Here is a 24,226-nt window from a genome sequence, read left to right on the forward strand (position 1 = left end):
TGTGCTTGAGACAGACCCAGCTGTGTGCACACACTTAATGGGGGGTGCAAGGAGGGCTGCACACTGTGTGTGGCACATAGTGGAGCTGGCAGCCTGTCCTGTGTGTGTGTGGCCTGCTCGTAGGGCTTGGCAGGGGTTGGGAGCCTGTCGGTGCAGCAGTGCGTGCAAAGATGCCCATGTGTCCCCTCCCACCTGCACCCCCTCCAAGCCCCAGGGTCCCCGTGCCCCTGCCCGGGCAGGTGCTGGCGCTTTTTCCCACTGCAGCACGGCCCCGCTGCCGGGGGAGGGCAGCACGGCCCCGGGGAAGGGGGAGCTCATCTTGGGTCCCCATCCCGCAGGGATCTCTGCAGCCCCACCACCCTTGGGTCACTACCTGGGCAGCCTGTAGTGTCCTTGCACTCACTGCATAGCCCAGCTCTACCCTACTCCCAGCCCCTGCACCACTTTTGGAGTGACCCAGGCATCCTGTCCTGGCCCTGACGCCGTGACATGTGACAAAGCACCTTATCGATGCTCTTGTCCATGGCAGCATCAGTGCCCAGCCCTACTGCCTGCCCCACCACAGAGTCCCTGGCTGGGCTGGACAAAACTTGTTGCCTAGCCCCTACTTGGCATGTGGCTCAAGGTGACGGTGATGGTCACGGGGCCGTGTGCCCCGGCGGGGTCGGCAGAGGCGGGAGGGCACCCCACTGCCCCTCCTCAGTGCATGGGCACGCCAGGCTGCCGCGATGTTCTCCACCTGTGGGGATGGGGAGACGGATCGGGGCATCAGCATTGCCCCAGTGTGGTCCTCCTCAGCCCCATCCCACAGCACCCTCCAGCCCTGGAAGTCAGTCAGGGGACACTAAGAACAGGCAGCAGCTCACCGGGATGAGGAGGTCCTGCTGGTTGTAGCTCTCCAGTGTCACCAGTTCACTGGGTGCCAGCAAGGGCAGACGCAGCTCCCTCACTGGCAGGGCAGCCACCTCTGGCACCGGACGCTCCAGGACAGCCTGATAGACATCAGGATGTGAGGGATGAGGCTGGTGATGTCCTGGGCACCAGGGGAGGCAGGGGCCTGGGGGCAGTGACACAGCTTCTGTGTGCATCACAGAGCCCTGGGCTCAGGGATAGGGTGCCTACATTCCCAGCCTCGGCTGGTGGGGGCCAGGCGCCCCTGGGTGGTCCTTGCTGCATGACACTCACCGAGCTGACGTGTGCCCACTCCCGCACAGCCTGCACCAGGTCCAGCTCATCCACATCCAGGCGGTCACTGCGCAGCACCCGCGCCAGCACCACGTCGGAGAGCTCACGGAAGCCCTGGGTCCGCACCACTGCCTGCCAGCACACCACAACACCAGGGTGCTGGAACCAGGACCCCACACAACCACCCCCATCCATCAGACACATCCTGGTGCCATCCCTGCCTGGCACTCCAGCATCCCCCAACTGAAACTCCAGTCCTCTGGCACTCCAGTACCCCACAGTCTGCCTCTGCCAATCACCCAGCATCTTTTCTCCAAACACCATTTGCTCCTCTCCCAACCTCCAGGCATCCTGTCCTTAGGAGCCCTGCTCCCTTGCCTCATGCAGTGTTCTCCATGCCATGTGCCCCCCATACCCTGGGGTACCCCACACCATGCTCCCCATCACCTGCCACCGTACCGCGGTGCAGCCTTCGATGAAGGCCAGGCAGTGCTGCTGGAGGTCCACTTGCCCATAGGTCACCGCAGCCTGAGAGACAACACAAACACCTGCAAGGGGGTCCAGGGCAAGAGGGACTCCCTGCCAAAGCCCTACAGAAACATGGGCACTGTCAGGGACACAGGTGAGGCACACATCCCTCTGGGTTGGGTACTTACCATGGCGAGAGTATGGGGAGGAAGGGGCACCAAGGTCCCCTCCTTTTCTGGCCTGCCCAACAGCAAGTGTTTTGGTGGCTCTAATGCCCACAATGGTCACCCAGCCCCACCCTAAGAAGGACGTGTGATTTTCCACCTCTCCTCAGGCATCTCACTGAGCCCACAGTGGGCGAGAAGCCCTGGTGCTGTTCTCACAAGGTAACACCACAGGCACATGAAACCACCAGTCCCCAGAGCTCCTTGTGTGGGCACAGGATCAGCTTAAAGCCCCCACAAGCACCTCATACCCCTGGTGCCAGCCTCAACCTGACCCACACCTGCCATCCCCACTGCAGCAGGAATTTGGGGTTTTTCTCATTTTCTCCCAGCCCTACTGAGCAATGCTAGTCCCAGGGCTGGCACTGCCCATCAGGTTATCAGGAGGGCACGACCCCATCCCCCCACAGCAGCCCCTATGTGTGGGGTACTCAGGACCAGCACAGGCAGGGTGAACATTACATCCCTTCCACCACAGCAGGGGACCAGTGCTGACGTAAGTGGGGAGGGCAGACAAGCTGTTTTCTTCAGGTTTGTTTTGTTCTGGGGTTTTGGGGTTTCTTGTTTTGTTTCCTCTGGGCCAATTTTAGCTCAGTTTATGTCGCAGGGGTCTGGCATCACATCTGGCTGGGGCTTTGTGTTCTGGGGCAGGCACCTCACCCCAAGATTGTTTTAGCTTGTGGGAGATAAAACAAATGCCCCTTCTCTGGGGAGCAGCCTTGTAGCACCAAGTAGCATGGCCAGGGCCATTAGGACCTTTGCAAGGCTATTTTTAGGTGCTTCAACTCTCAGCAGGGGTTTTGGAACTGGCTCCCCAAAACCCAGTGCCTCCCAGTTTCATGCAGATGATGACAAAGCCCTGGCACTGTGGAGTTCTGGCCAGTCCTGCTCAGGCTGACAGAGAAGACACTTCTCTGCCAGGATCTGGTGGCCTCACTGTCCCTTGCAGCCCTGGTACGATCCCAGTGGTCTGGGAGTTGTTAGGACAGCTTCTGGGCCAGGGGTGAGTGGAAAATCCTACCCCACTGTCCAGAAGAGAACAGAAGGGTCAAGTCTGTTCCTGCCCCAAGACTGTACAGGTTATTTTTAAGCCTTTGTGACCCCACTGGTGTCACTCTTACCTGTAGAGCCTCGCAGACCTGCTCCACACTCAGCGTGTCCTTGATGAACTTGACACAGAGCTGTAAGGCAGACAGGGAGAGGTGGGCAGAGTAGGGGACACAACCCTGCCATCCCCCCACACAACTCAGCATCCCCTGAGCCCCCAGCACATGAAACATGGGGCAGAGGCACTTCAGCCCACCAGGACTTCATAAGCAATGGTCTGTGGGATGAGGTCTTGCAGTGTGGATGTAGGCAGCCACCTTGGCCACTGATGGAGCCAGGGACCAAGATTGATGTGACCAAACCCAGCTGATCTGATAGCCCCAGGTGGGTCCCTTAATCCTGTCTACAGATGCCATCCATGTTCTGCCATAGGGCACAATCCTGGTGCTAGCTGCAGTGTACTGGGTGACCTCAGCTTTGCCCCAGCCCTGTCTGCCATCTGTGCTCTGCTGTGACTGCCGGGGGAACAGAATCTCCAGCTGCATCCCCTACATGGATGATGCAGGTGGGATGTAGCCAGACCAGCATGTTTATCATAAGTGGGACCTCTCTCCTGCCTATCTCAGCTGCCCATCAGAGTCCCTGGGAAACCCAAGGGGATGTGACATGCAGGGAGGAGCTGTCAGCTGGGGCAGAAGGGCCCTGAGTCACTGGCAGGAGGGATATGAAGTCACCCTGCAGCTGGGCACGCTGACATGGTTTCACCAGCTGTCCTTGGTCAGCCCCTTTCCCTTCCACCCTACATCTATGCAGGTCATCCCTCTCAGGGTGCATTTGCTGGGTAGTGGGGTGTGACTCATGATAGGAGCACCAGGTCCCCCTTTTCTGCTACACCCCTTATATCCCTTCCTTGCCCAGACAGCTGTTTGACAGCTCTCTGCCACATCTGGGCTTTGGCTGATCTTGTTCCCACAGGTCCCATCCCACCACTCTGGCAGACAGGAGCCCACGATTCCTAAGCTCCTGAGGTACTTTCCCAGTGTGATGGAAGGAAGTCTGGGTGTGAGATGTCAGGTCACATGTTCAGCCAGGCTGTAATTCAGGAATCAGGCTGATGACGTGGCTTGGCTGCCCTCCCCAACACCAAGCTCCTTCAGCTCCCCGGCCCTTCCTTGTTCAGCTCCCACCCTTCCTCTGTGTCCCTGCTGCCTTCCCAAAACCTTCCCACCCGAAGCAGCATAGCTTTAGCAGCACCACAGCTGAGGTGCTGACTGCTCCCAGGGACTGGGGCTCTCTCTAACTGCATCATCCTGTCAGATGACCAGACAGCACATGTGGGTGAAGGCACAGGGGCTTTCCTCTTGACCTTAGCTGTGCAGAAGATGCGAAACTCCATGTCCTCCCCCATGATTTCTCGGGATTCCCCTGTGGGATTCCCCTGTGGGATTCCTGGCCGATTGCACCCCCTCAAGGGGGATCCCACTGGAGAGACCTTCCAGGACAGAGAAGCAGGGCCAAGCCTGTGTGATTCACCGCAGTGCTTTCCTCAGAGGCACCTCCAGCAAGCAGCCATGCAGGGACCATCTTGGGGTGCTGCCCAGCCTGGGAACACTCAGGGACCGCTGCCCACAGCCCAAATAGCACCGTACCTTGCACAGGTCCTGCAAGCCATACTCCACCGACGAGGTCAGCACCTCCAGTGCCTGCAGGCAAGAGGGACCTTGTGATCATCAGCGTGTGGGCCATGGACTGGCACAGCAGCCCAGGGAAAAGGGCAAGTGTGCTCCAGTTTCTGTGGGAGCTCCTGAGTGGGGCATGGGAGATAAGGCTGCTGCATGGCGAAAAATTTAGGTCTTCTGCTGTGGTGTCTCCATTCCTACCACGCAGGGTATGCACAGCCAGAGGTCCCAAGACTGGGATAAGGTGCTCTGGACACCCCACTGTGCTGGGTTGAGACCCCATACATTCATTACCCTGTTAGCCAGCCAGAGAGCATCACACAGACAATCTCCTCCAACTTTGGCACACAAAGAGTTGCAAAGCACCCCCTTCCCCTGCATCCCCTTCTTGCCCCTCCCACGTCAATGGTCCCCACCAGCCCCATCCCCACTCACTATGTGGCTGTTGAGGGTGACACTGTTGGTGTAGAGGAACTCAATGACGGCCAGGAAGACCTCAGGCTGCACGTTGCCCAGGATGAAGGGGCCCTGGGGTGGGACGCTGCTAGAGGAGTCCTGGCTGCCCGCTGGTGCCTGGCTGAGCATGCCACGAAACACCTGGCAGCGGCACGCCAGCACACAGCGGTGTGCAAACACCTTCTGCTGCTCCTGGCCCACCACGAACATCACATCGCTGCAGGGGAGAGGGGACCGTGAGGGACACGGCGCCTGAAAGCAAGGACACAGCCTTCCCTGGGCTGGGACAGGGCACACGGGAAGGGCCCTACTGAGTGCCCAGCACAGCAGGGCAGTACCCTTTACTTTTAACCCAGGTGTTTGTCCCAACAGGGGAACAGAGGGGACCTTGTTGGCGGCTCTTTCCAGCCGTTTGAATGCTGCAGGCGAGGTGAGCATGACAGGTCCTCTGGAAAGCACAGAGAGCCCTGGCTGCTGGCACAGAGAGCCCTGGCTGTTGGCACTGAGCAGGGCAGAGAAAGGCCAATGACAGCTGGAGAAAGTGACTTTCTCTTTTGGCGTAGCAGAGCCAAGGAAAGCGTTGCTGTCACCGGGATCAGCCTCCTTGACTCATGGGAACTGACTCATCACCTCAGGGATGTGAAGTCCCTGGCACAGCTTCCAGAAGGACTGGCACTGGCCCAACAGGACAGATTGTGGCATACAGTAGAGCACAGGGACCATCCTGTTGCCCTGATCCCCTATAACCCTCCCCTCCCCAAAATGTTTCCCCAGCTCCACGGCCCCAGAAAAGAGGGGCAAGATCAGGGGAAAGGAAGCAGGCAAAGGACATGGAGTCTTCATCTTGAGCACACCTGTGGCTATGACCCATCTATCCCCCTGTTCCTTCCTCCATCCCAGCAGGCCAATGAGCAGAAGACATGCCACTCAAACTCTGACTGCCATGAGGACATGCGCAAATCCATGGCCTGACCCTCAGAGTGTCCCACAGGGAGGTGTATGTGCCCACCAGAAGGAAGGACACCTGGGTCATCCCAGCTGTCTATCAGGAGACACAGTTGGGGCAGGATGGGGGCTGTGAGCAGAGCCCAACAGGTCCTCCATGACTGCTCCTGCAAGAGGGATCATGATAAACTGTCCTGTGATTGAGGTCCACAGGCCAAGAGGGGCAAGCAGAACGCAGGATGCAGGCTGTGAGATGTGGAATGCCAGCTATGATGATGGCACGCAAGGTCTGGAATGCAGGACACAGGCTGCAGGATGGGTGCAAAATGAAGGTTGCAGGATGTGGGATGCAGAACAAAGGCTACAGAGTGCAGGCTGTGAGATACAGGCTACAGGAGAAAGGATGCAGGATGTGGGATGAAGTAGATGGATGCAGAGCACAGATTTCAGGTTGCAGGATACTGGATAAAGAGTATAGGTAAAAAGATGTGAGCAGCAGGCTGCAGGCTGAGAATGATCAGGCATTATCAGCCACTCCTCTACTGCCTGGTGCTGTGGCTGGGGAGTTTTTACTGGGATTTCTCTTCTGGGTGGCCAAAAATTTCAGCAGGAATGGGGATTTCCTTAGATAGCTCTGGTATTCCTTAAATGGGCCAGCCAGACCTCAGCAGGAAGTGGGTGAAGAGGACCACAGCCTGGCAGGACATACCCTCTGGGTGAGGGAAGCCAAGGCAGCATCTCCATCTCTGCTCTGGCAAGAGGTGGCAGGAATGCCAAACCCTGTGAGGAGGGATGCCATGCCGTCCGGGGATAAAACACCAGTAAAGCCAGGTGGAAGAGGAACTGAGCAGAGAGAAAGCTGCTCCTGGGGAGCTCAATGTACCCCATTTCCCGGCAAGGGCAAGAACCCCAGCACCGGATTTATCCTGGGAAAACTGCCTTGCCCTGTTGGCACCTTGCCTGGGGACAGAGGGGGTCTGGGCACACCCGGGAACTTTCCCTCCTCCTGAGAGAGGATGGCTGTGCAGGGTGGGCTACACCCGGACAGCCCTGGACTCCTGCTGGCATGAGTGGGGAGCGCTGCACAAGCCACGTCGGCCCCACCAGCTGCCCGGGGCTCCCCGAACTGCCTGCGGGCCCCAAAGGCCCCAGCCGGAGGGCTCGGGGCTGCGGGAAAACAGCAGGAGCAGGCGCCGGGGGCTTCGGCGTGTCTGGGGGGAGGCGGCACGCCCCGGGCCCTCACCTGAACTGGGGGTTGTTGACCAGGGTGCGCAGGGCAGCGCTGAAGGCGGCCACGTCGCCCTGCAGCCGCGCCGAGCAGGGTCCGGCCATGGGCTGCCTCAGGAGCGCGGCGGCGGGAGGAGGCCGGAGGATGGCGGCAGGGAATGCGGAGGCTGTCGGGAGGCCGGCCAGCCCGGGGAGGCCGCGGGGAGGAAGCCAGCACGCCGCGTCGTACGGCACGGCCCATTGCTAGGGAAACCTGGCAGGCAGCGCTGGGGCTGGAGGCCGGGCTGCCGGGGGAGCAGTGGGAGGGAGCGGTGGGACAATGAGGCGTGAAGCACAGCCGTGCTGCCAAGGCGGCTCCGTCCGGCACTCACCGGATGGGGAAGCGGGGATGATCTGCCTCTTGCAGGGAGTGGAATTCCTTGCCGTGTTTCGGGGCTTGGCTCTGGCACGCCTGGCACGGACGGGGACCTTGCTGCTGTCTGCTGAGGAGCAAAGAGATGGGGCTGAAGAGAGGCCGGCAGCTGGGATTTTGGAAAAGGCAGCACATGCACGGACATCACCCTCACCTCCACCTGCACAGCCCCCATGGAAAGCTGCTGGGCATGGCTGAGTCCCCAGTAGCCGCACTGGAGCAGACTGGAGCCCGGCAGGGAGATTTGTTCCCTGAAATGGGGGAAGCCTTCTCTCCTGTGATGCCCCAGGCCAGAGCCCTGCAGCTCTCATGTCTGCTTAGGCTACAGGTGCTTGCAGGCAGAAAAAAACATCACCAGCCTCATAGAAAGGCTTGGGTGGGAAGGGACCATTTAGTTCCAACCCCCCTGCCATGGGCAGGGATGCCACCCACTAGATCAACCCACTAAAGCAACTGCTCACCTAAGCCCAAACCAAGTGCTGTGCCATTCTCCAGCCTTTGGCTGGCTCCAAGCTGCCCAAGGAGGGGATTACCCATGGAGGGATCCACCCGTGCTTGTCAGTGGGCGGTGGAAGGGAGAGGCAGGAATGGAGCTCGGAGCTGAGGCAGCACCCCAAGGGAATAGGGTCCCAGCTGGCAGTGTGCTTGGCAGCACTAGTCAGAGGCAGGCTATAAATACCTCTGACTGGAGATAGAAACACAAATGCCGTCTCCACTTTCCTCAAATAGCTTGGCAGCCAGACCAGACAAAGGCACATTGATGGAACAGCCATGTCGTACCAGCTGGGCTGGGCTCCACTGGCAGAGAGAAACTCCAGCCAGGGTCAGGAGCCCCCAGGGACCTGCTCACCCCCCAGGCATTACAGCAGCAGGGACCCTGGCACGTGCCAGGGCTGTGCTCTATCCAGTCCCTGGAAGTGTTCAAAGCTGGGTTGGATAGGGCTCTGAGCAGTCTGGCCTAGGGGTGGCATCCCTGCCCATTGCAGGTGATTTGGAAGTAGATAATCTCTAAGGTCCTTTCCAACACAGCCCACTATGTGATTATATGATTCAATGGGTGCCCACCCACACATACTCTCCATTGGTGCAGTGGGGCATAAGTAGCCTAAGGATGCAAATGTCTGTGCAAAATCCAGCTGTTGCAGGGCCTAGCCCCAGTGCAGCCCATAGTCAGGACACAAAGTAGTGCTCACAGTGGCTACTCTCCACCCCCTGCTCTTCTCTTGCTCATCCAACACCAGCCTGCATTTTTCAGGGCTGGCAGGGAGCTGAGATTGGAGGGCACATGCCTGGAGTAACCGCATCCCTGTGCTGACACAGCTGAAAATGCAGAGAGGGCAGGAGTGAAGGGGAACAGGGCTGTCCAGGGACCAGGAAACAAGGAGTTACAGAAGCCAAGCCCCAGAACAGCCCTGGAGACCTACAGTGTCACATAGCAACACTTCACCTTCCAGGAGCACAACAGGTTTGGCCCTCCTCACAGCAACTTGCAAAATAAAAACATTGGTTCTGGGCAGTGACATCCACCAGAGACAAGTCCCCTGGGTTTACTCTGGAAGGACAGGAGTGGAACTTGGGGTAAGTGTGGGATGCAGACTGGAACACTGGGGAAAGAGTCAGCTGTGCTGGGGGAAGTGCTGGGGATGGGGGAGCAGAGGGTGGTGTGGACAATGTGTTACTATACTGGATCAGCCCAGCTGACCAAGTCCGATGGGCATGGAGGCACTGGAGAAGGGAAAACAGCCCCTCTGCATCTTGCCTCATGGAGACTCACATGCCAGAAGGCATGGGATTTTGCAGAGGGCAGGGAGAAAGACGTGAGGCAAAGAGGCAGGGGAACGGAGAGGCTACAGGACACCTGCCTCACCTAACACTCAGGTACATCTCCTTTGCAGCCACCCCTATGGCTGAGCAGCCCAGCCCCGAGATAGCCCTGCTAACCCAGGTGCTGGCTGCAGCCAACACTGAAGCCCCTCCACTGCGCAGTACACGCCGTGGGTCCCAGCCTGCAGCCGCAGCCCCACCCCGGGGCACCGAGGACAGCAAACCACCACCCCTGCTCTCCCGCCGCAACTCCATCCTCAGCCGCCGCAGCTCCTTCGGGATGGTCGCAGGGAGCAGGCGGCCCTCCATTGGCCCCTGGATGCTCCACAGACATGTTAGCTTCTCTGGACTCCCAATTTTCCAACCCATCCTCAAGACCCGCCTTGAAAACACTTACAGGATGGGGCCAGACAAAGGCTGCAAGTTTGATGCGGAGCGGGTGCAGCGGGTGCTGGAGGGGACCCTGGCCTGTGCCTTAGAGACCACTGTATACAGTGCCCAGGGCAGTGCCCCACTAGTGCAGAGCCTGACTGAGCTGCTGCAGAACCAGGCCAAGGAGGTGGTGCCACCCCGCTACAAGCTGGTCTGCCACGTGGTGCTAGGCCAGCAGGGCCAGCAGAGCCTCGTGGTGGCCAGCCGGGGACTATGGGACCCTGAGACTGACAGCTTTGCCTCTGCCACTTTCTCCAATGCCTCCCTCTTTGCTGTTGCCACAGTGTATGGGGTCTACTTTGAGTAGCACAGGCCTCTCTGTCCACCCAGTTTTGTAGAGCTTTAGGGAGAGAGCAGCTGAAATAAAGAGGTTTTGTCTGGCCCTGTGTCATACCTGGAGTCTTGGGCCAGGGTGTGTGCAGAGAGCAAGATATGGGTGCTCACTCCAGCCTCAGCTCACACCCACGCTGCAGTTCCCAGTACTATGGTTTGCAAAAAGACCCAAGCAGCAGCAAACACAACAAAAAGCTGGATTTCCCTGGAACAGGCAACTGCCCAAGGCTGTTGGAGCAGCCCAGGCTGCTTCCCACAGCACAAGCTGCTCCCAGGCAGATTGATTACACAGATCACCTTCAAAGCAAGCTCACAGAGCTCTTTCCTGGCTTCATGCCCAGCTCATATCCCATCACATGAGATGTCAGTGCAAGGGCCCAGGCAACCCCTCCACCACCTGGGTCATAGCTCCTGCCTTCTGCAGCTTAGCAGAGTCAGGAGAGCAGCTGGGTTGGGTCCAAGTGCAGAAAGGACTGGGAATACATTTGGCAGCAGCAAAGAGAAGCTGAGGCAGCTCCAAGGCTCCACCAGCATAAGCAAGAGCTAACTCTGCCCTTTGTGCCAGTCCCAGGAAAGCAGTGGAGGTACCTCATGGGCTCCTCATAGCCATCCTGCTCCCTGACCTTATCCCCCAGCACTAGTCAGTGGCAAGAAGGGTCATCCCCAACAGGCAGAAGCAGCGCTGGGGCAAGAATGATGCTGAAGCTCCTTTTATGACTCCAGTTTCAAATAAGGCAGACATAGTTTGCCCTTACACAAATAAGTTTTATTGAGGTGAGTCAAGGAGAGGGGAACTGCACATGGACAGACCAACAGGAAAATAAATAATTCCATATAAATAAGATACATAAATAGTCCCACATGGCAGAGACTGCCTTGAAATAAGAAACAACCCTGGGTCCCAACAAAATGAGGGCTTCTCCAGGCAAGTCCTCAGATCCCATCCCCCACCCTTTTTCAAACCTCAGGTTGTACCAGACAATTCACAATTTGGGAAGAGACTGGGCCCAGCTGGGCCCAGCACAGCTTCCTCCTTAGTGTAAGAGTTGTGGAGTGGCACACACCAGCCCACAGAGCCCCTGGCAGGGCAGGCAGCACCCTTCACCCCTGCCCACTCCTGGGAAGGGGTTTTCCTATCCCACAGCACCCTAAGTTTGAGATCAAGGCTGTGGCAGCCATCTACAGGCCATGCAGAGGGTGTGTGCAACTGATGCATCAGCTGGGCCAGGGGAGCCTGAGCCTCCACCACAAGTAGTTGCCAGCCTAAGACAAGGCCCAGGCAGCCCCAAACCCAGCTGCAGGACACTCACCCACCACAACCTCCTTGTAACACCCCAAACCATTCCATCAAGACCAGCACCACCAGAGCGGGAGCTGCTAGGGGGAAGACAGCGATTGCCCAGAGCCAGGGAGCAGCAGGGATATCCAGACCAGCTGCTGTAACCACATCCACATGTCTTAGTCCAGAGTCTAGCTGAGCACCAGGATACACAGTGCCCAGGGGGATAGCCAGCACCACATCATCCCTCCCATCCCATGGGAGGGCAGAGGGAAACCTCTAAGTCCAGACAGGGTCCCCCGAGGTCCCAGGCTAGGCCTCAGCCCATTCTTGGAGAAGCTTGAGGATGTATCTGAGACGGTGGTGGAGCTCAGGAGAGCAGCCCAGCTCCTGGATGCTGCACAGCTTGTAAGTGTAAGAGTTGCGCTCTCGGTTGATGTAGGTGACAAGGCAGGAATGGTCAGGCTTGCTAATGATCACCTTGGTGTGGTCGTTGTAGAAATTCACCTAGGAGACAAGTTGGGCTTGGTTTAAGCCATGCTTCCCACAGCATGTCGGGAACCAGGATGGAGCCACATTTCCTGCCTCAACCCGTTCCTCCTCCCCAACCTGCCTGGGAGCATCCCTGCCCATGCCCCATGGCAGGAATGAGCCAGCCCTAGCACAGGGGCACAGAAGCATCCAGCTGAAGTGCTAATGTCTCTCCATGGGCTGGGGAAGCAGCAACCAGCAGCTCCAGGCACTGGAGCAGCTTCCTGCACCCACAGCTGTTTTCACAGCTGGATTTTCCACTTGGGCTGTGGCAGAGAAGATCCAACACAGACCAGAAGACCACCATCTGGCCTCCTCTTCACAAGGGTCTAGGCATCTCCACTGTGCCCCACACATACCTGGAGGGTGCCACTGCTGAAGAGCATGAGCAAGGCTTGGTCAGTCTTCACCCACTGCAGGAGGAGCATGGCTGGCTGCCCAAGGTCATCTATGCTGGGCAGGTCACCTCCCTTTGAGAGAAGGGTCTGCATAAGGCACTGGTCCCACACATGGGAGCACTTCCAGCAGCACACACAACACCAAAGCTGGGTACCCACTTCTAGGACACAGGGTTGTGTCCTGGCCACAAGCAGGGAGACCAACCAGCTCAAGTGGTATGGTCAAGCCATGACCCAAAGTCCAGCCCTGGGCCCCAGCACTCACCTTCATGAGATGCTGCTCCATGTAGGAGGCGAAGTAGCGCAAGACACTCATCTGTCCCTGCAGCTGCTCAGGGATGGCAGAGACAGAGAACACCAGGTGTTTGCTGTTGGTCGGGTTGTAATGTACAGTCCTGGAAGGAGCAGAGCACGAGTTTTGGGGATGTTATAGACTCCCCTTCCCACCCAAGGGACTACCCTAGAGACAGATCAGCCCCATTGCCACCGCTCACCTGTGGTTGGGGGAAAGTGTCATGTGCGTGCCATTGTTGAAGAGGACCCCAATGCTGCGGTTGGAGAGCTGGTAGCCAAAGCCATACTTGTTGGAATAATCCACCCACTTGCTCACCCAGACAAAGTGCTCGTGGCGGGCCAGGGAAGCTGGGTTTTTCTCCGCTGTTGGAGAAGAGAGAAGGTGAGAGGTGCAGCCAGCCAGCCCCTGTCCACCTCACCTGCCCGGGGGAAGGGAGCCCTACAGCAGGCTCCAGCACCATTTAGGGTGCTATTTGTGCTCCAAGTAGCAGCCATGCCTTCATCCCAGGGGGAAGGGGATGCACAGCCCCCTATCCCATCCCAGAGCAGTCCAACCAGTTTACCTGGAGGCATGGAGGAGAGGCAGGTCCTCAGGAGCCGAACAGCTGACTCGATGATGGCAGAGGCGGTGATGCAATCTTCAAAGGCTGCGGCGAGAAGATGACAGGCTGAGTCAGCCGACCCCGCTATCAACCCAGGCATGACAGGAAGCTTGGGGCAGGCTGGGGTGGCTGGCACAGGTATTGCTCACCTTCACAGCTGCTGGCCATCGTTCCCCGGATGGAGGGGGACACAGACTTGTGAGATGTCTCCTCCACCACTGTCTCCACAGGGCTGGAGCTGGCACTGCGGCACGATACAGGAGTGGCCTGTGGAGAGACATGGCTTTATCATGGTCTGCCTGCTCTGCCAAAGAGCATGCATGGTCTCAGAGATGTTCTCACCTCATTCCCTTCCACAGTTTTATAGCTCATCTGCCGACAGATTGAGGTCTTCATCAGCCCAGTAACCAGCTTGGAGATGTCATCCCTGTCCTCTGAAGAGCCCTTCTTGGCTGAGGAGAGAGCAAGAGATGAGTACACTGCTGAGCATAGAGGCTGGGGACATCTAGGCCACCCCTCCCAGTAGCTCAGCTCTCCCTTATCTATTCCCATGCCCATGGAGGCAAGGAGGGTGTCAGACAGCTGTCTCCCACTTTCACTTCCCAGTTCTCACGCAACACAGAGCTTCCAAGAGGAACTGCCCCATGGGTTGTGGCACAGTATCCGCTCTCCAGGCACACACCCATGCACAAGAAGGCAGGGGCACACCCAGCTTGTGCTGGCCCCACGCAGAGGGTCCAGAGAGATCCATCAGGAGGTCTCCCCAGAAAACAGGATTCACTTCTTCCTGAAGGAAGAGTCACCCAGAGGCTCCTTGGCAATGCACAAACTTACCCTTGGGTTTCTTCTTCCCAAAGAGTGTCTTTGTGACTTTAGCAAACAGAGTCTTTGCAGGATTTGGGGGACTCAGCTCCGGAGCCATCACGCAGCTGCTGGGAGGGAGCTTCTCAGGCGTGTAGCCCTGCAGAGAGGTCAAGGGAGAGGTTTGGTTTCCATAGGCCACATGCTCCAGCTGCCCTGGGCTGACCACAGTCATTCACATCCCTCCTGACAGCCAGCTTGTGTTTCCATCAAGCCTCAGAACCATGACTGGCATCAGCACAGGAAACAGCCCCTTGCTATAGCAACAAGGCAGCAGAAGCACACCAGATCCCTCAGTTCCTCTGGCTGGCATTTGGGCAGGACAGCGGCTGCTTCCTTTGAAGGGCTGACACTTCATACAGGACAAGGACAGCACCCTGCGCAGCCTAAAAAACCTCATCCCACCTCAAGAAGGGTCCCTTGGCCCAGGCCCCCACCCACCCACCTTGAAGAACTCATGGTCCAAAATCTCATCAAGGGTGAAGCGGTCCTGGGGATTGCGTCTGAGGATGCCAGTGATGAGGTGCTTGGCAGGCAGGGAGAGGAAGACGGGGAGGGTGTATTCCACTTGCTTGATACACCTGTAGGTCTCCTTGAGGTCAGAGGTCTCAAAGGGAGGGTTCCCACACAGCAGGGTGTACCTGGGAGGGAACATGCATGCCACTGTCAGATCCCCACCAGGCTTGTGACTCAGCAGCACTTAAAGCAAGGAAGTTATTGGCATTTGGCTGGCCACACCTGGCTGAGAGCAGCACTTCCAGCCCCGACAGCCACGCTCACATCCGGCCATGCTTCCTCCTAGCAACTGTTTAGAGCAACAGGCAAGGAGCCTTGAGGAAGGACAAAGCTGGCAGGCAAAGGCCACCCACTGCTCCCACCCACGTGGCCATCAGGGTGGAAAAGGGAGCAGGAAGCTTGCAGGCAGTGGTCGGGCCAGGGGCTGGTTGTGCCGAAACAGCGATCGCTCCCTGAGCAAACAGCGCGGCAGCCACGGAGATTTTCCGTTGTTTATCAGGTTCACAGTGCGGTCAAGCCTGCTCTGAACCGGAGCAGAGTGTGGCATGAGCACACCCCGCCTGTGCAGGTCCTGCCCGCACAGTCCCCACACAGCATCCCAGGATGGCTACAGGCAGCACCTGCTCCAAAGTAAGGCTGGGCAGGATCCAGCCAGTTGTTCCCCTCCCCCTACCTCTCAGCAACCGCTGCAGAGCCACAAGGCACAGCACAAGGAAACTTCCTCATCGGGTTGCCCACAGAGCAGCTGCCCCCACCCCAGGCAGGGTACCTGGACCCCTCCCCACCCAGTAGCACAGACTTACATGACACAGCCCAGAGACCACACGTCCGACTCTGGCCCATGGCCCTGTCTCAGCAGCACTTCTGGGGCCAGGTAGTTGGGGGTCCCACATATTGTCCTGTGGGGCAGAGCACCAGATCAGTGCATGCTCTTCATCCCCTCACAGACAGCCTCCCCCTGCTCCAGGCCCTGGGATTTACTCTTGTCCTCCCCACTCCATTTTGTTCTTTGTGGCCCCTCTCCATCTACAAGGAGTCCCATAGAGACTCCCCCCTCTCCAGCTCACAGAGGTCAGCAGCAGCTGCTCTTGGGGAGCTGTTGGGAAGAGCCTGTCCCAGAGCTGAGGAGGAACAGAGCCTTTGTGTCCCAGCCTGTGCAGCCGGCACGGCAGCCAGGCAGGCACAATAGCAATAGTCAATACATTGTTCTCCCCGACGGCTGCAAGCTCACTCCTGGAGGAGCCACAAAGCCCCCAGCCCCCTCGCCTCGCCTGCAGCTGGAGCAGGAATTGCTCCCTCACCCCAGGAAGGGGCCCTAAGGCTTCCTCTCCCAAGACCAGGCAGGACCCCATGCCCCTCCACTCTCCTGGGAAGCCACAGGAAGAAGAGGAGTGAAACCCTGGAGGATTCTGGAAAAGGAAAAATCTCAAACTTACTTTTTCTTCTGGTCAGAGACATCCTGGCAAGCAGCCAGCCCAAAGTCCCCCACTTTCAGCTCCATGTTTTCATTGATGAAGAAGTTGCCTGCAAGTCAAAGGCAATGCGTCACCACAAGTCCCTCGGGGACAGCTTGCTCCCCACATGCTATGTGCCACCCACAGCACTCACCAAGCTTGAGGTCTCTGTGCAGGATGCCCTTGAGGTGAAGGTATTTCAAGCCTGAGATGATCTGTTTGAGGTAATAGCGCACTTCGGGCTCCAGCAGAGTATGACGGGCCTTCCAGATGTGGGCCAGGGACTGCAACAGGAGAGAAGACAGCTTGTGGTGCAGGCAGGGAGAACAGGCAGCCCTGCTGACTAGGCACAGGGTAGGGAGGGTCAAAGCCAGTTCTTCCAGAAGTTGCACATTCACAAATAATCTCTCTTTCACAGCCGTGACCTCAACAGACTCCTGACATGAGGCTGAGCCATGGGAACCTCTGGATTTATGGTGGCCACACCATGAGCAGGCAGTCCAAGAAAGACAGACAGCTGCTGGAGTGCCCAGTGCTGTGCAAAACCACTCTGCTTATGCTGAGCTCAGAGGGTGTGACAGCTGACAGCTCAGGAGAAGGGGACTGCTAACAAAACACCTCAGCAGGGCCTGCTCCAACCAGCTATGGCTGTTTAGGGGATCCTTTGACAAGGAGGCCACAGCAGCACTGACCTTCCTACTGCAGTGCTCCAGGAAGATGTAGATGCTCTCTGAGTCCTCAAAGTAGTGGGAGAACTTGACAATGTGCTTATGGTGCAAGTCCCGATGTAGCTCGATCTCATTGGTGATCTGAAAGAGAGCAGCAGTGTTAAGTGAGCACAGGTGAGCTGCTGCCCCCCACCAGCCCAGCCCCCCAGCAGCCACACAGCACCCACCTTCTCCCGCTGGTGAGGTTTAGCCACCCTGCTGTGAGGAATGACCTTCACGGCATAGGTTTTGTTGCTGGAGAGATCTGTCATTTCATAGCACCGTGCAAACCCACCCTGCAAGGGAAGAGGTGGTTATGGATGGGTGAGAGACAGCTCCTTACCCCTGCCTGCTTACAAGCCTCCTCCTCCTCCTCCCTTCCCTGGCAGCACAGCCCGGCGAGCGTCACACACTCCTTCCCGCTGCGTCGCCCACTAAGATCTGAACTATGATGCTCTCAACCAGGCATTTTCTTCACCCATTTCTTGTAAAACCTCCAAGGCATTTTCCCTCCCACTATGGCCAGACTTTGCACCTTTCCACATGACAGATCAACCTGGAAAGTCCTGCGCAGGGCAGGAAGCCCGGGGACCGGAGGCCATCGAAAGGCAGTCCCATGGAGACAGGTTTTTCCTGCCGTGATGTCACCCTCCAATCTGCACACTCAGCCGCTGAGCCCACTCGGGCCGGGCTGGGAACCGGCATCCTCCTCCTACACACGCTGCTGTCAGCCGGAGGAAAAGTTGCGTGCGGCGGCGCGGCGCGGGCCGGCACCCCTGGGAACCGGGGCACCCACCGGCCCACGCACACGCCGCGGGGCGCCCGAAACCGATGCGGCTCCGATAGCCGCCGAGGCACGCAGCCAGCCCGGGTGATTCACGGCTTCCAGCACTTCTGCGGGCCCGCTCGGCGAGGCGGGGCGGATGGGGCGGCGGGCGGCAGCCGGGGGGGCTGCATCCAGCCCCGGGCCGCCCGAGGTGGCGGGGGGGTCGAGCAGGCGCGCAGCCCCCGCCCCGCCCCTCGCCCGCACCGGCTCACCCCGGCGCAGCCGGCGCCCTCTGCGACGACCCAGCCCCCTTTCCCCATTCCCGGTACCTTTCCCAGCAGGCGGCCCTTGCAGTAGGAGCGGCCGGAGACCGGGTCGGTGATGATGCGGGTGGTCTCGGCCGCGCGGGGCGGTGGCGCCGGGGCGGGCGCGGGCCGCGCGGGGAGGGCGGTGGCGGCAGGGAAAGGGGGGAAGAGGCCGGCGGACTCCATGGCGGCGCGGGAGAATGAGGAGGCTCCGGGGCTGGGGCTCCGCCGCGCCCCGCGCACGTGGCCCCGCCGGCGCGCGCCACCGCTGCCACCGCCCCGGGAATCCCGCCGCCTTTATCAGGGGCCGCGATGACATCATCGGCGGAGCTCCGCCCCCGGGAGGCCCAGTGCCGCCCTTAAAGGGGCCGCAGCACGGCGGAGTGGGCGGGGTTTTGGGATTCTGGGAATGTACTGGTGGATCTCCGCCAGTTGTGACACTGTGGGGGAAGCTCCGGCAGTGTCTTCACTGCAGAGGGGCCCCCCCAGTAGCTGCATCCCCCTCCTACAGACAGGGACAGGGACAGCCTCCTCCTGACTCAGGGTTTTCCTACGGTGCCACTGAGACCCCACAAACTCGCAGAGCTCCCTCCCCTTCCTCCCAGGACATACATAGCCCCCTGCCATGCACATCTGTAAATACACACACACTCAAAACACCTACTCACGGGGTGTTTCCCCTCACAGGTGTTACCAGTGTGCGTCACGCGATCAACTGGGGTCCTCACTCTTCCTTCCCATGGAAAGGTTTTGGCCCAGGGAGGGTTTCTAAAGCTGCTGTGGGCCCTGACCTCTCTTATGACAAACTTGGGTGCAGGTGGACACTCCCCAAGAGCCTTTCACCGTGCCAGGGCCCAGCAAAGGGGGTCACATGTGGGCGCTGGGCACGCAGGGAAGATGCAGGGATGATGGGATCCGCCACCCTTGTCCCTCGGTGCTTGGACACCCCATTCTCGGCTCTGCTGCTGCGGGCTGTGCACTGGTGGCCGGGCAAGGTGCTGCTCCCTAATGGCCGTGAGGAGCACACGCCTCTGTCACCCGAAACGGGCCACACAAGGGTGCTTGGCACCTCTCCCTCCCCAGAGGCGCGGGAGCTGGCAGTATGGCTGCAACCCACAGCCCCCGCGAGTCTGAAGCAGCAGCGTTGTAAGAGCCCCTCAACCTTCCCGCTGTCCTTCCCTTGCTCACATCACACACACGGTGACTCTGTGACCATCCTGTGCTCTGTGCCTCAGTTTCTCCCTGCTGCTGCTCACTGTGCTGAGGGTTTTGCATGAGCACCTCTGGCAAACAGCCCCGTTCTTCCCAGCACATCCCTTCTCACTCTAGGGTACTGGGGACAAATCAACTCCATATTTTTTCTGAAAAAAAAACCTGAGAAATCCTGCCTGAGGAGAAAGAGGAAACTGCACAGATGTGGCTGTTTTTTTCCTTGTGTTTCCAGCTTTTGCAGGGGAAGCACACCCCGAACCCACTGCCCATCAGCACACACAGCCCAGGAGCAGGCTGGGATGCTGCTGCCCTGAGGGAAGCTGCCTGTTTCCATCACGGCCCCGGGCTCCCCGGGGGCATCACAGGTTTTCCGATGGAGGCCCCAGCTTGGGGCTGCCGGAGCTGAGTCAGCGTCTGAAGGCGATGTGTGGGTGGAGACACCCGGGAGTGCAGGGAGGCCCCGGGGGACCTGTCTGAGGGTGATGTGACAGACCGGGGCTGTCCCGGGATTCCCCACAGAGGGACAGGGGGGACCTGCCAGGACTGAGAGTTGCCATCTCTCCTCTGGTGAGTTCTTGGGCAAGGGGCACGGATGGACCCCACAGCCCACATCCTGCCGAGGCTGAAGCACCTCCTCTCTAAGAGGGATGGAGCCTGGCAGCAGACCCCGCCACCTGCAGCTGGGGTCCCCTGTGGGGTCCCATCTCACTCATGGGTTTTCCCATCACTGATCTGGGACAGTGGGAGGAATTGTGGCTTAAGATTACAGCCTGCTGGACCTGGGGAATTGGAGGCTCTGGGGCGAACTCCTGACTGCCTGCAGCTAGTTAGGTGGAGTTATAGGAAAAGGGAGTCAGGCTCTTTGGGGACGTGTACATTAAAATCATGCAAGGCACAGAATGCAAGCTGCATCAAGGGAAATTCCATCTAGATACTAGGAAACCTTTTTCCCCTTGTGCATGTGGTAAAATATCACAGGAGCTCAGTGAGGCTGTGGGATCTCAGTTCTCCATGATACTCAGCCCTGGCCTGGTCCCCCCACCCTCGTGGCATTCAGCGATGCTCAGCAACATCAGGAGCAGGGGAGCTGAACCCATCTGCCAGCTCATGTCTGCACCAGGGCTGCCTTCCCAGGGCAGCTGCAGGGCACTGCTGTGTGCCTGCATGCAGTGCCTGGGCTGCAAGAGCAACAACACCAGCCAAGCATCGTGGTGCAGACAAGCTGCCCAAGACTGGGGTGACAGCTGTGACCCCCTCAGGAGTGGGGCTTTCCCATCCCTCAGCACAGCTCTGCAAAGCACGGGGCTGCAGCCACCAAGGAGGAGCATGGAGAGGGTGGTTGGTCCCTGGGTGAGCTGGGGAAGGAAGAACCAGCACCAGCAGGGCCAAGGCACCCCAGGAACTGAGACACAAGTACTGCACACACTCAGCCCGGGTCCCATCTAACCCAACTCCATTGGACCCAAGCAAAGAGCTGTTGGTACACTCCATGTGCCTCAGTTTACCCAGTTCATAGTGAGCACACATGCACTTTCAGGGTGTGAAAACAGAGCTCCCCTCTCCAGCACTGTTTTTCTGAGGGATGTAGTGCTCATGTCTGACTCTGCTCTTCCTTAGCGGCCTGGGACTTGTATGGGATGGAGGGAATTCATCAGGGGTCCAGCGATGGAGCATGATGCTGCCCCTTTGGTCTCCATCCAGCAAGAATGGGCACTCTGCATCCTTCCCTAGTGGAGCTGGCAGTTGCACCCAGCCGGGCAGAGCCCTCTCCCCATCCCAGGAGAGAGTCAAACTCAGCAGAGCCCAGCCCAGCCCTTCTCCAGGAGCTTGGGGGGTGATGATGGAGTACAAACAGGACTGGAGGGACATATGGCTTCTGGCGGGGCAGAGGGGGTGGAAAGGGAGAGGCTGGGAAGGGACATCCTTTCTGGGGAATGGAGAGAGGAAGGTGATGAAGGAATGAGTACTATGGGCTTATGAAGGAGGGGCAGAATAAAGGGGAACCCTGGGTTAATTGACTGCAGGGGAGCTGGGTCAAGCGTAATTTGGGGGTACCGCTGCACAGGGTGGCCGGAGGGTCCATGGCTGGCGGGACCCCTGCGAGGGGACAGGGCATGGGGGGCTGAAGGGCGACCATGGGCCGGGCCGGACGGCGGCGGGGCCGGGGCCGGGGCGGGATGTGGCGGGGCCGCCCCGCGGCGAGGCGGAGCCGGCGGCCGCGCCCGGTGGGAGCGCGGCGGGACGCGGAGCAGCCCCGGAGGATGGGGCGAGCGGCGGCAGGTGAGGCCGGGTAGGGCACGGGGGGCACGGCCGTAGCTCCGGGGGTCGCTCGCTGCCCGCGAGAACCCGGCCGGAGATGCGGGATGTCAGGGGAGAGGCAGCCCCGGGCTGGCGGGGTCGGTGGCACTGGAGGACGGCCCGGGAGGACCTGCGGCGAGCGGGTCCTTTCGTGGAGGGGAGGAGAAGTGGAGTTCACTTCCCCCCGCCGGGAAGGCTGGAGAAAAGGAGCGGGAGGGCCGGTGGCACAGGGAGTCACCGTTCCCTCTGCTCTCCCCGCAGGCACCGGGCCGGGCACCGTGTCCCTCTGGGGCAGCCTCCTGCTCGCTGCCGGCCTTGCCCTTGACCCAGCACCGCCTATCTGCAACTGCTCGGAGCCCCTGGACTACCAGGCTTTCCGGGAGGCTCCGCTCCCTGAGAGCTGCTGCCTCAACTTCACCAGCTCCAACATCACCCATCTAGACTGGGGAGCACTGGTGGGAGTGCAGGGGCTGCGGGAGCTCTACCTCTCCCACTGCAGCATCACGGCCATCAGCAACGCACAGGGAGTCCCTCCTGCCTTGGAAATCTTACACTTGAGTCACAACCTGCTGGAAAGTCTCCCTGGAAGCTTTCTAGAAAATGCCCCTAATTTGAGGGTTCTTTATCTGGACAGCAACCAGCTTCAGGAGCTACCCAGGTCCTTCCTGAAAGCATCTTCCCAGGTCCAGGAGGTCTACCTGGGCTTCAATGCCCTCACCTTTCTTCCTGCCAGCCTCCTGAAGCCATCTCTGCTCCAGCTTCAGCTCTCCAACAACAGCTGGGACTGCAGCTGTGCTCTGCTAACCACCCTGGAGGGTTGGTCCAGCCAGGCTGCTGAGGTAATCTGCCACACACCAGAGCACTACCACGGTGTAGACCTCCAGAGCATCCCCCGGGATGAGCTGTGCCGCTCACACGGCCTCACAGCCCTCTTCATCTGCTTGCCCCCTCTCCTCATCCTCGCCAGCGTCACTTGGTGCTTCTGCCGGCAGAAGAAAAAGACCAACTACAGCCTTCAGAGCAGGTCCCAGAGCCAGCGGGCCGTGGCAGAGAGGAGCAATGTGCCACTGTCTGCACAGCCCCACCACTACAACCCCTACGAGCTGCCTGCTGCTCCCTCCAAGACTGAGAAGAAAGTGCTGCTGGGGAAGCAGGTCGTGCTCCAGCCCTTCATGGATCCACTGGAGAGTGGCAGAGACCTCTATGAGGAGGTGGAGATCCAGGTGGGATCCCCGAGCAGTTCCCAGGTGCCATCCCATGAAGGGCAGCTGGGCACCCCAGCACCAAGGGCAGAGGAGTTGGGCAGTGAGCCAGAGGTGGACACTGTCAGCGTGAGTGAAGTCCTGAAGGACTCTGCTGACCGGGAGAAGATCTACATGAGTCAGACAACCAGCTACTACAACCTGGTACCTGGTATCGAGCTGGAGGACTCAGACAACCTGGAGTATGAGACTATTGACCTGCACTGATGCCAGGACTTGGGCTGTGTCTGGACACACAGCAGGATGGTGGGGGCTGGGCAGCAGTGAAAGCCACCAATGCAGGAGAGGCACGAGTTGTCCTGCCCTGGCTGACAGTGGCTCTTTGCAAAGCTGCACCCCCAAATACCCATCCCTTCCCCTGTCCTACTGTGTGAACCCCTCGCTTGCCATGTGCTGCAGCTGGGCAAGGCTGCAAGGGTGCTTCAGGCTCTGGGGACCCTACCACAGGCTGGTGGTGCCTGAGGAAGGTGGGGGCTGGTGTTGGGGTCAAGTGATGATGCTGAGTGTCAGACCTGCTGACCAGAGCTTTCTCTCTTGTTGGAGCCAGATGGTGTCTGGCACAGACCTGCTGCTCTCCTACCTGCAGGGAACACGGTCTGGAGACATGAAACAGGGCTAGGCCTGCCTGTGTGGTCTGCAGGGAGTGTCCCATTTGGACAGGGTGCCCTGGGTCTGTCATGGGAAGCCTGTGATGGCTCTGCCTGCTGCCCACCCCACACTGGCACAGGGACTCAGTCAATGCACATGTGCTGCTTCATGGTGTGTGTGTGTGCATACTTGTGGGAGCGGGTGGATGAAGTGCACACACAAACCAGGGTGGCATCGGAGGGGGCCCCTTACAGACAGCCCTGTAGGATCCAGCTCTCAGTAAGAAATATATAATTTTACTCCTGGCAATGTGGCTCCATCCCTTTGTGCTTTGGGGTAGTGGGGAGACAACAAGTGGGATGTGGGGAGTGCAGGGATCATGGACTTCACTCCTACCCCATCTACCCTCCCCTGCCTTGGGTGATGGCCCAGTGAAGGTCTTGCCCAGCATCCCTGGAGCCTCTTCGTCGCTCTGGCAGAGCAGAGCTGGGCACTGGCTAAGTGCCAGCAGAGGCTTTGCTTTGTATCAGGATTTACAACAGGGGTGGGGAAGGTGTCAGCCTGCTGTAAATGCCACAGATCCTGAACAAAGCAATTTGTGGGGTCCTGGGAGCACAGCAAAGGCTGGGGGTGCTGTGAATCACTGCTCAATACAGGCACCTCCAGCAAGTCTCACCCATGGTGCTCTAACCCTTCTCTGTGGATGGAGGGGGACATCTTTTGAGTCCTGCTCCTCCTGCCCAGGGGGACATTCTCCAGGCTGGGAGCTGCATTGGCCACCCTGTCTGCTATGGAGCTGTGCTGGGCCTGGTGCCCAGGCAGGAAGGGAGGGAGCTGGGCAGGGCAGGACGCAGTGCTCCGGCCGGCAAAGGAAGTGGTGTTTCCTGCAGAGTGCTGTGGGGCTTCCAGCAGCCCATGGTG

The 24,226-nt window shown here is 59.1% G+C and overlaps 4 protein-coding genes across 4 annotated transcripts; 2 read left to right on the plus strand and 2 right to left on the minus strand.

Moving 5' to 3' along the window:
• Positions 1–36: 36 nt before the first annotated feature.
• Positions 37–7,532, minus strand: BTBD19 (BTB domain containing 19). The gene is made up of 8 exons (XM_018912379.3): positions 7,248–7,532; positions 5,039–5,276; positions 4,574–4,627; positions 2,999–3,058; positions 1,645–1,713; positions 1,186–1,317; positions 867–992; positions 37–739 (listed from the first exon to the last, which is right to left on the minus strand). Exons 1-8 carry the CDS (start codon positions 7,334–7,336, stop codon positions 605–607), a joined length of 903 nt encoding a protein of 300 aa, XP_018767924.3. The 5' UTR covers positions 7,337–7,532; the 3' UTR covers positions 37–604.
• A 2,014-nt stretch (positions 7,533–9,546) lies between these two features.
• On the plus strand, positions 9,547–10,206 carry DYNLT4 (dynein light chain Tctex-type 4). Its single transcript, XM_009088666.3, has one exon. It carries the CDS (start codon positions 9,547–9,549, stop codon positions 10,204–10,206), a length of 660 nt encoding a protein of 219 aa, XP_009086914.1.
• A 770-nt stretch (positions 10,207–10,976) lies between these two features.
• PLK3 (polo like kinase 3) lies at positions 10,977–18,178 on the minus strand. Its single transcript, XM_050977558.1, has 15 exons — positions 17,970–18,178; positions 17,063–17,170; positions 16,860–16,976; positions 16,322–16,451; positions 16,150–16,237; positions 15,517–15,612; positions 14,643–14,838; positions 14,171–14,297; positions 13,679–13,788; positions 13,486–13,603; positions 13,298–13,381; positions 12,935–13,097; positions 12,706–12,835; positions 12,402–12,512; positions 10,977–12,018 (listed from the first exon to the last, which is right to left on the minus strand). Exons 1-15 carry the CDS (start codon positions 18,129–18,131, stop codon positions 11,824–11,826), a joined length of 1,935 nt encoding a protein of 644 aa, XP_050833515.1. The 5' UTR covers positions 18,132–18,178; the 3' UTR covers positions 10,977–11,823.
• Positions 18,179–21,376: 3,198 nt separating this feature from the next.
• Positions 21,377–22,938, plus strand: LOC108961788 (chondroadherin-like protein). The gene is made up of 2 exons (XM_030226473.2): positions 21,377–21,437; positions 21,717–22,938. The coding sequence occupies exons 1-2, from the start codon at positions 21,419–21,421 to the stop codon at positions 22,922–22,924; spliced, it is 1,227 nt and encodes a 408-aa protein (XP_030082333.1). The 5' UTR covers positions 21,377–21,418; the 3' UTR covers positions 22,925–22,938.
• Positions 22,939–24,226: the final 1,288 nt, after the last annotated feature.

Source organism: Serinus canaria, chromosome 8 (genome assembly GCF_022539315.1).
Source record: "Serinus canaria isolate serCan28SL12 chromosome 8, serCan2020, whole genome shotgun sequence".
Taxonomy (NCBI): domain Eukaryota; kingdom Metazoa; phylum Chordata; class Aves; order Passeriformes; family Fringillidae; genus Serinus; species Serinus canaria.